This window comes from Micropterus dolomieu, linkage group LG23, assembly GCF_021292245.1.
Source record: "Micropterus dolomieu isolate WLL.071019.BEF.003 ecotype Adirondacks linkage group LG23, ASM2129224v1, whole genome shotgun sequence".
Classification (NCBI taxonomy): domain Eukaryota; kingdom Metazoa; phylum Chordata; class Actinopteri; order Centrarchiformes; family Centrarchidae; genus Micropterus; species Micropterus dolomieu.
In genome coordinates, this window is record NC_060172.1 from 4760666 (window position 1) to 4772060 (window position 11395).

The 11395-nt window shown below is 40.0% G+C and overlaps 1 protein-coding gene across 1 annotated transcript in view; it reads left to right on the forward strand.

The window, feature by feature from the left end:
• Positions 1-7582: 7582 nt before the first annotated feature.
• Positions 7583-11395, forward strand: part of LOC123963409 (neuronal acetylcholine receptor subunit alpha-10-like) — a 22804-nt gene continuing 18991 nt past the window's right edge. The window contains exon 1 of the mRNA XM_046040254.1: positions 7583-7781. Coding sequence (XP_045896210.1) covers positions 7724-7781 — 58 coding nt within the window. The 5' untranslated portion in view covers positions 7583-7723. The remainder of the gene's footprint in view (positions 7782-11395) is intronic.

Genomic DNA, 11395 nt, shown 5'->3' on the forward strand with positions numbered 1-11395 from the left:
TAGAATATATAAGGAAGTTCATTCAGTTTTACTTAAAGTGAATTTGCCTGTACAAAGTATAAACAGAAATTTAAAACAACAGCATATTGACAACATTTCATGCTATTTTATTATTATTAAAGGTTTATTTCCAATATATGTAAAACAGAAACAGCCGACAAAAAAATGCAATCAAATAAACAAATCAAAATGATTAAATAACACAAATTATCATTATTATTATTACAAATTATTAAATTATACACATAAATTACTAAGAAAAATAGTTACAGCCAAAGAAATTTTTTCTTGTCAATTTCTTTACACATTCGAAAAAGGAGTGGGAAGAAGAAATAAACTCAGAAAAAAATGAAATAATAATAACAACAACAACAATGACACTGAAAATAAATACTACCCCCAGAAAACACTCAATTATACTAATTATTGTGGCCACTCAGACATTTTGTTAGTGAGGATTGAAAAGTAACTAAAGAGTCGATGATCTTGCTCATCAACAGCAGCCGAACACATGAAAGTATCTGTCCCCATTCAACTCTTACACCTAACGGGGGTCACTTGTACTCCCTCTTGTGGTACAGTTAGTATAGTTATATAGTACGGTATATATAGTTATAGTATTCCCTAAAGTACTTTGGAGCTTCAATCACACCCCTGTGTTACTTCACTTGAGACAGTACTGCAGTATTATGTGTGTATGTGTACTGCTTACCTTGTCCACTTTAATTGCTCTCGTATGGCTTCTGTTTTTATGAAATAATGCTTGTTTTTAACATGAAATCCAGGAAATAACTTGTGCAGGCTACTTATTGAAGTGTTTCAGGGTGTTTAGACTCTCTGTGCTGCAGGGCTTCTCATTTCATTACTGACTCTGGTTCCTGGATTCACTATTGGACACTTTATGATCTGGCAGACTGGCCCTCACTAAGTCCACACAGACGCTGTGTATTTTAGTGTATAAGGCCACGCTGGGTCCACCAGGTGGCTCTCTCACCAGGAAAATAAAGCTCTTACTTTGCTCCCTGGAATAATTTGCAGAACGTGCTACATCCAAACGATCTAGTCCCATTAAATGGATTTAAAGACGTGTGACTGAGAAATGAAACAGCCTCATGTGAGCTGGATTTAGTCCCTTCCTTTTATATGTGATGTTTGCTTCACTTTTTATTTCTATTTAAATTGCAAGAGATTTCAATTCAATTCAGCTTTATTGGCATGAATATAAAACAACAATATTGCCAAAGCTACAAATAAATTGCAAAAGAACAATTCATTTCATACAATTCATTAAATAAAGTAAATAAAACAGTAAGCGTGTGTGTGTTGTGAATTTAATTGATCAATTTGATATACCTCTAATTAGTTATGACTTATCTGAACTTATTTCTGTCCTTGTGCTGCTGCAACACCTGAATTTCCCCTCTGAGGAGCAATAAAGGATTATCTTATCTTAAAAACCTGCCTATAGTTCTTTCTCTGCTCAGTTTCACTGAGGTTTACTTACTGTAAAGACTTTTATGATGCTGCCTGAATCGTCACGTCTGTCACTTCAGCTCCAGTCAGATATTAAAAAATGAACACATGAATCGTCAACAAATTAGGTTCGTCAGTCCAGACAGTACTCATGTAATATTATTTACAGAGACCCAGTGTGAGCAAGCACTTGGCGACAGAGGGAAATAAAAACTTCCTTTAACAGGTAGAAACCTGGAGCAGAACCTGGACTCTGCTCAGAAGATAAATGTGATCTGAGATGGTTTTTCTGTTCACGCTCCTTCCTTCAGCTTCGTGCTCACTACAGTAATAACTCTCCCGAAGAGAGTCTGAGACATTTGGCCTGCAGGCTGCATTCATTAAAGTGAGTTTCAAGGTCAGCCACAGAGTTGGAGGTCCGTCTACAATAAAGATGAGATGCTTTATCTTTAGTAGACGGCAGTGATTGCACCACAGAATGTGAGTTTGGTGAACCTAAATTTGTATTTTAAAATGTTTTGGAACTTGATTGGAAACTGAGGCGCTCAGATTAAGATGATTAAGTCTCAGACACGTCCGGGACGAGACAAGATGCTAAATGGTTAAATCTGTGTTTGTTTGTACTTCGTGTCTCGTCGCGTGACCCTATGTAACAGTTTGCTCTGTGAGGAAAATGTAAACACACATTAATGAATGAATGAATGAATGAATGAAGGCCGTGATTATCCTGATCCCAACAGAAGGCCGGATTCAGGAACAAAATGTCATAAAACCTTTAAATTTTCCAAATAACACAACAAGCCTGTATAAACATTTATTTCTATTTTGCACTTGATTTGTTTAAACTTTAGAGTGATAAAGACATTACCTATAAACTATTCAGTACAATAAAGTTATAAAATAAATAATCCCCCAAACAGCTTCAATATCAAACTAAAATAATTTAATGTCAACGGTCACTTCTCACTGAACGATAATTACAAAAGCAGGATGATCGGAGGTGAACCATTCAGAAGCAGTTTGTAACATCTGCTTCCCTTCCTGCAGGTCCAGTCAGTCCCTCAGTCTGAGATCAGCCTCCTGAAAGCTACAAGCTGCTCTCTGAACTCTGAGCGATCTTTATTTTAACTGTTGAACAGCACAGGCTCAGATTCTCCACAGTCTATCTGCGACACACTTTGATGTGGCTCATTGATAACTGAAGGAAATGTTGGTCTTGTTTTATTGTGCGTTTCCTGGCTCTTCAAATTAAAGTGTCCCCACGCCGGCTGTTCCGCCTGTTGGTCTTTATATAAATTAATGGCCTACGTTCTGATCTGTGGTCCCGTTTAGAGCTCTGGAAATCCAGATGTGGTAATCCTGGAAAGCTTGTATCCAATCCAGTGTTGCTTTGAAAAACCGGCACAAAAGTAAGAGGGGTTACGTGATCCTGGACAGCAAAACACGGGATCTCCAAATCCAGATCGTTCGGATCCAGATAAAACTTTTTGAACAAATGGGCCCTGGTTGTAAATATGAATCAAATTTTCCTCACTATCATACATATATATATGTATATATATGGGCTTCTGCTCGAGGTTTCTGCCTCTTAGTTTTTCCTTGCCTCTGTCGCCTAGTGCTGCTCTTGGTGGGAACTGTTGGGCTTCTGTAAATATCATCACAGAGTTCGGTCTAGACCTGCTCTTTATGAAAAGCGCTGTGAGATAACTGTTGTTGTGATTTGGCGCTATATAAATAAAATTGAAAGCCTTGTGGAGGTGTAACATGTTGTCTCTAGTGTCTTTGGACAGCTCTTTGGTCTTGGCCATGTTAGTAGTTGGATTCTTACTGATTGTATGGGGTGGACAGGTGTCTTTATGCAGCTTACGACCTCAAACAGGTGCATCTAATTTAGGATAATAAATGGAGTGGAGGTGGACATTTTGAAGGCCGACTAACAGGTCTTTGAGAGTCAGAATTCTAGCTGATAGACAGGTGTTCAAATACTTATTTGCAGCTGTATCATACAAATAAATAGTTAAGTATAAATGGATTATTTTTTTTAGATTATGTCTCTCACAGTGGACATGCACCTACAATGACATTTTCAGACCCCTCCATGATTTCTAAGTGGGAGAACTTGCAAAATAGCAGGGTGTTCAAATACTTATTTTCCTCACTGTATATTTAACTTTATATTGTTATTGTGCATCGCAGATGATGTTACGCAGTAATCCAAAAGTAATGTAACTAGTAGTGTAACTAGTTACTTTCAGCAGTGAGTAATCTGGTAAAATAAGGCATTACTTTAAAAAAGTAACTAGTAATGTGTAATCCATTACCTTTTTTGAGTAACTACGCCAACATTGTTCAGGAGGCACGAGAACGGAGCGTAAGGTGGCTGAAACGTGTTTTTGCTGTATTAGAATTATTTTGTGACTGGACCGAGACCACTTCCCCTAAAGGGTCCCTGTGTGGTAGTTTTGGCCTGCCGTCCGATATGTGTCTCCCCAAAACAAACTCTATAAAGGAGGAAAACCAACCAGAGCCCGATTCAACGTATTAAGGCGGTCCTGGTCCGGTTGTTTAGCTCACACCAGAGCTGACGGAGCATCTGGTCCCAGTGTCAGTGTGCATTGTTAACGTTTGGCTCCGTAAAGGGTTTCTGTTGGCTGGTTCAGTCCAGCTTTGGCCCCGGGCCCGCCTGAGAGGCTCTTACTTTTATTTCCAGGAGGAATTAAAGAATTGGCCGACAGCAGCAGCATCCCAGCTCAATTAACCTTCAGGCATCTTCAAGTTCACTCAACAAACAGAAAAAACAGAAGAAAGCCAGCCGGGGAGTCTGAGGCTGAGCAACAGTCCAGCTCTGGTTGGTTTATGAAGCACTGAACGGTTTCTTTCTGATCTGCCGCCACGGCATAAGGTCTCAGATGGTCTGGGACCAGGTCTGAACTAAACACAAAGAAGCAGATCACAGTTTTTATGCTCCACATATCTGAACAAACCTGCAGGTCTGTCCCGACTCTCAGCTCTTCTTTATTCCAATTTCACTTATTTGTATGTTCTATTTTAATTTACTCTCTTCAAATCCTATTTGTCTCTTTGTATTGCTTTGTGTTTACTTTATATCTTTATATCTTTATCTTTTTCTACATTTTATATCTAAAGCACTTTGAAAGGTCAACCACCTGAACACTTTTGTTGGTTAGTTTGTTTTTTGAATAAAAGCATATGATCCTATTATCTCATGTGTTTACAGTTATAAAGCTGAAAACCTTCTTCTTCACATCCTGTTTGTTTTCTATTAACCACTGAAATCAACCTAAAATCGTCTATTTGTGAGTTTACAAAACTAAAACTAACCAGAAAAAAAGAAAAGAAATAACGTTTTGTTTGGGTTTTGACTCTTTGACTTCATCCCCACTGCGTCTGCCGGCCAATTTATTTCCTGCTAATCCGTTAATCTCCTCTTAATCTCCTTACTTCACTTTTCAAACTTCATTAGTTATTATTTATTCCTCCAACTCTTTGACTGGCAGCTGTTCACAGCGAGCGCGTCAGGTCAGTGAGGAACAGTAGATGGAGGAAATCTTCCCCGTGCAGAGAAGAACGACTGATGTGTTTAAGCATCTGATTTCTGCATCATGATCCAGTGAATAATGAGGATGATATTATCCTAAAGTCTGACATTTAGAGAAGGCTTGTCTTGTTCTCTCACAGTCAGATGTTTCAGATTGATATCAGTTTGGTCTCTGTGATGATGCAGCCTGTGGAATCTGATGTTTGAAGTAACACCAATTAAAGGCACCAGACAGTGGTTTCTGTTTTCCTCAGCCCAGGCAGTGATGGCCACCACAAAATCCAGTCTGTTTGATTCAGGGTGTTAAAGATGTGGTGAAATTAATGAATAAGAACATTAACATTATTATAAATTTGTAGATCTTTCTACAAAATCAGTGTCACAAATCACTCTTAAACTCATAAGATCATGACTTACTTGTTAATTATTTCCATTGTTAACAAATGTTCTGACTTGTTTTTGTTGTTGCTTGTTTTTACCTTCTGTTAATAAGAACATGGCAATGGAATCGTTCCATGTCACCATCCATGATCCATTGTTGATCGGTGTTCCTATTTATTTCACATTTTATGTAATAAAATAATTATTTATTTCACATGACAAGCCTCTTCTAGTTTTTTGTCAGTGTGTCCAATGTTCATTTGCGTCACCTGATTCCAAGAATGGAAACTTCAGTCTTTATTTGTCACATATTATGACACCTTAGATATGTACATTATATAACTATTCAAAGCGCCATAAACTGGCAGCGGGCCAGATATTATTGTTGGCGGGCAGTTTTGGCGAGGGTCCATAATCACAGAGAGAATGAATGTGTTTCCCTTCTCAATGTTTGTCTAAACTTTATCTAATGTGGTTTATAATGGACTGTGGTGCAGAAACAGTGACAGTGTTTCACACTCATGTTATCTGTCAGTGGCCAAGTCACAATAACATGTGGTTTTACTGAACAATTAAGTAAATACAATTTCTTAATAAATCTACCTAAAGAAACTTCATTTCTTGACTGACCACTGACACCTTTTGTCCTGTGTCAGCCACCGTAGCTGTCCTACGCTCTTTGAAAGGTTAGGGGGCAGTAGTAGACTGGACAGATGGTTGCAATTCACAACCCTCGCCACTAGATGGCACTAAATCTCACACACTGAACCTTTAACTTACGTAAATTAAGTAACGTTACATGCATAACCTACACAACCCACGATGTCTATGAAGATTCTTAGTCATCCAGGTCATAGTTATCCAACGAAGGTTAAAGTCAAGGGCAACTGGATACTGGAAGAACTGAAGAAGTCCTTTGGATGAGGAAACGTCTTCTAGTATCTTCAACCAAGTCCAGTTGCCCTTGACTTTAACCTTCGTTGGACTATATAACCCACGTAAATTAAAAATTTTTACTGTGGACTTTTTCTTTCACACGGGAAATCTCCTGTTTGAACGTCCAGCTTCTGGCCCACCCTCCATCCCAACCACCTCCTTACTTGGACATTTCTCTAAAAGAGGTGGTATTGCGCTCATTTTCAGGTTCAAAATCATATTTAGTGGTTGTACCAGAACAGGTTTACATGGTTTAATTTAAGAAAAAACACCATATTTTTTGTCATACTGCACATTGCTGCAGCTCCTCTTTTCAGCCTGTGTTGAAGGCTTTGTTTTAGCTATGGAGTGATACATCTTGTCTCTAGATGATCTTTGTTGGGAGTTGCACATGCTCAGTTCATAGTTAAGGACTACTAGCCAATCAGAAGCAGAGAAGGGCGGGTCGGCGAGAAGCCGGTAAACGGCTCGGGTTCAGCCGTACGTGTTGCCGACCGGCTCGGCAACACGGACTGGAGCGAGAGTTTCAGAGCGGCGAGTTATTAATCTGTATCCATAAAGTTTTAACTGAGCTCTGTCTCTACATCACAGGAACAACTTTATGTCCACTGACTGCCTGGAGGGTAGCTAGTGTTTGGAAGGGAGAGGAGAGCTGTGTGCTGCAGCTCGCTGTTTCTGAGGGCGTGTCGGAGTAGCCGCTTGGCGAGCGTTATATGAGGCGCGTTTAGCTTTCATCCCTGTGATGTCACAGGGATAAGCAGAGTTTTCTGTGGGAGATGGGAACTCCCTTTGGGCTTTTTCACTTTGCAAACCTGTTACAGCACAAAAAAGGTATAAACTCAATAAACAAGAAGGGAAAAGCCAAAAAGCAGAATACTACCTATTATTATATATTACCTAGCCTACGCCTACCTTTACCGATCAAAAGTGATGCAACCTTTCCCCAGTGCATTACAAAGTGACGCAATCGGGTCTTAACCATGTGTCCACATGTGACGACTTGGGAGTGAGAACGAGTAGCACAGTGAGGACATGCTGCTGATTATATGTACATACTTTTACTTAAGTAATGTTTGAATGCAGGACTTCTACTTGTTGTGTTTGCACAGTGTGGTGTTGATAAAGGATCTTCTTCCACCCCCGGTCACCAGCCTGTATGTGGCACTAATGACCCCTCATACAACACATGCAGCGACCGCCGCACTACAGCAAACACACACTGCCCCGCATCACCAGCTGCTCTCTCTCTCTCTCTCTCTCTCTCTCTCATTGTGTTTCATCCTCTCCTCTCAGCGGTCAGATGCTGGCTGATCTGTCATCACAGTAGTGTAATCGATCGTTATTTACCGGATCAATAACAGTTATCAGAGCGGGATGAAGCTTCTCTGCAGTGGATCGATCGGGTTTCTCCTGCTTCTCTTCTTTCTTCCAGGTGAGAAAATTTTCAGCTTCACTTCTGCCACTTTAAAGGTAAATATAATATATTAATTAACACTCAGCCTTGGAACTCATGAACGAGAGTTAAGGTTTTATTCATTTACACTTTGTTATTTATTATTTCATTTTAGAAACAAGGTCATATACAGATGTTGTCACAGCCGCTTGTATTTTTATTTATTGGCAACTTTTCTGCAAATACAACAGGCTGATTTTCATCTGGAGTCTCTGAAGAGATGTTACAAAGCTCAGGTTTAAACTGGAAATGCTGTCGGTGATGCTGCAGACTGAACTGTAGGGGACATTTCACCTGCATCTCGTCCAAGAAACACTAATTGTTCCAGCTTTAAAGCTTCAGTAATTACCCTCAGAGTCGTTTTGTGTTTTACACTAACATGCATTTCAACAGGGCTGCAAATAACAATAATTTTCAGAATCAGAACCAGAAATCCTTACTTAATATGTACAGTATGTGACAGAAAGTATAAGGAATAAATACTTACTATAATAATAGTGAGTGCTGATAATGCTGAGAGCTGGAATGGATTAAAATCCAGAGTTTGATGGTCACAAGCAGGAATGCGCATTTTGGACGGATGAGCGTTCAACACCAGCTACAGAGAGTCCAGCTCCAGCCTCACAACGTCAGGGGCCTTGTGGATCAGTTTGTTGAGTCTGTTAGCGTCCAGCAAATTGATTCAGCTGTCAGTTATTATCTTTTGATTAACTGATTAATCGTTTGGTTTAAAGAATGTCCAAATATAGTGGAACATGCACGTCACACTTAAGTCAGTCTTCAAATCTCTTGTTTTGTCTGACCAACAGTCCACAGCTTGAAAAATTACATTATGAAAAGCAGCTCAAGGCCGTAATCAAAATATATATTGGGTGGTACGCATCAACAGTTAAACATGATCAAAATGTCCCTCCTCAATATGTTGATAGGATATATAATACATATGTTGCTATTCTATGACAGGCAGATTTGGTCCTAATCAATTAATCGACTAATGATTTCAGCTTCAAAACTCCAAATGTAAATCTCAGTTTTTTGCACAAACCAAACCAAACTTTCACCGCACAGGCGTCACATCAGAATGTTTTTTACCACTGGTAGCAGCTTCAATAAATACAACAAAACATGCTTCTAACATAAGCACGCCTGCCCCAGCTTTAAGACGGATGACAGAGACGTGGTGGACGTGGTGTGAAGTGGCTGGTGGAGGGTTTTTAAACACCAATGAGCTTGTTCAGTGACTTAATAATTAAAGGGCCGGTACGACCACTCGTCTGATTTCTTTGTAACAGGAACCAAAACTCCCCCATCACCCCTTACACCTGGGTCCATATATTATAAATAGTCAGAAACTAAAGATACACAGCAAGTGTTCACGTCTCTTTAACGTCTTTCCCAGCTGAATGTGATGCCGCAGCTTGAATCTGCAGTAACAATCTGAAATTAAAGCAGATAAAATTTTGCACTCACTTAATATTTTTAGTGATGCTAGAGGCGTCGCTCTGTCGGTCCACCACTGTCGTCCAGGCTGAATGACCCTGCTTAGCATCAGCACGTTAGCCTTGTCATTTTGAGCGGATGAGACGCATGCCTTTGGAGTGGGAGATCGGGGTTCGATTCCCACTGCGACACGTCCACCAATGTGTCCCTGAGCAAGACACTTAACCCCTAGTTGCTCCAGAGGCGTGCGACCTCTGACAAATATAGCAATTATAAAATGCAGATGCAATTGTAAAGCACTGCTGTACCTCTGTCCACCCTCACAACTGCTAGCATGGCTGCAGACCCTGAGGCCCCATCCACACCACTCCATTTTGGTTTAAAAACAAGTTTTAAAACAAATACGATCTCCATGTATATTAAAACGACTGAAAACGCACATCTAGTGGCCGTTCAGTTACGCTGGGCGCGAGCGTGCCGGTGTAAACATGAAGCAGATGGTCTGTTCCGTAGTTACAGAAAATTTTGCGAAAGAATAAGTAATGCAGATGAAGAACCGCACCGGATTTTATTTTGCATGGACCAATAACGAGCTGGGACTGTTACTGAATATAACACGGGAGTTAAAAGTGGCTGTGGCAGCGGGAAACAGACTGGGAGATGCCGCAAAGTAAATGCCGACATGCACAGTACAAGTGTAGGCTGTAAGTGTTATTTGGATGGGACAAAATATTTTAACAAAAATAGCAACTCAAAAACTCTTTCAGCAGCATCGTGTTTCTGCTTTGCATGACTTATAAGAGCCAATCAGAGAGCCGAGCGTGAGCGTCTGCGTCATCGATTCCAAAGTTATCTGTTTTTGCCCGTCTTCACTAAAACACTCTCCAGAGTTTTGAAACGAAAAACGGGGTCTGCAGCCGTTTTAGTCTGGACGGGAGGAGCAAATGTAGAAAAAGGTCTCGGTCTTAAAACCAAAACGCAGCAGTGTGGATGGGGCCTTACAGTTATGCTAGAACTGGTTTGTTTTGACCATCTTAATGGTCATCTTCCTGCAACATCTCGCCTCTCACGAGATTTCAGAGCATAAGGTGTCCTTGAGCAAGACTTCAGCTTCCTGTTAAAAACAAAGGGGGGTCACCTGGAGTACCACGTAGGGATCCTTTCCATGATGTTGTGACACCTGGTGTAACTGGTGCACATATTTGTTGTTAATTGTTAATCTTTGTTGTTATTTTTCTATTGTCAATTTATATATTTATGTACACAATATTCTCTTCCGTTGCAACACGTCTGCACAACACAAACCCAGAATAATGCACATATTGTTCTTTCTCTGCAAATAGTTATTATTTTTCTCAATTCTTTTAATATTCTTATATAACTTGCATCTGTTTATTTTATATTTATATATTTCTACATTTATTTATGTCAACTGTATGTTTGTCTACGTGTAGCACCTCATCACCAAAGCAAATTCCTCGTATGTGTAAAACACTACTTGGCAATAAAGCTCCTTCTGACTCTGATTCTGAACAGTGTGACCCTGTCGCTTGCAACAAGAAGCTCTTTCTGTGGACGCCATTTTGATGGGCGCAAACGCCCCGAAGAAATACGTTGCAGCTGCTGCAGCTGGTTCAGCTGCCGGCTGAAGAATCTCCTGCATGGATTCAAAACTTTCTATACCTCAGTCATTTAAACACCAACATGTGTGGAAATGGTGGTTTAAAACACAGAAATGATCTTTTAACATTGCTAGATATTACCCAGCTTTTACGTGGACTCGTGAAGACATTCATGTGGTGAACTGCCATGGGTTCAGGTTCGGGACATTTTTGCATGTTGTAGGTGTTTTTGTCTCTGTGTGTTTGAGTTATTCTTTATTGGACTTTAAAGCTAAGAATTTGCAACGGGACTTGCTGAATTTGTTTAGAACTGAGAGTGCAGGTAGATGTGATATAATCAAGGTGTTTGCAGAATTCTAAGTCAGGGAGATTCGGAGTTAACGTATCAGTCGGTTCTAACTTTTTAAAGTTGGTTGTCAGCTCTTGGACAATATAGAAATAGTTATTGGTGTGATATATTTTTTGAATAGGGTAACATGGGGTAAGACGCCCCCCCCCCCCCACGGTAATTCTAACAAAAAACACAAAATG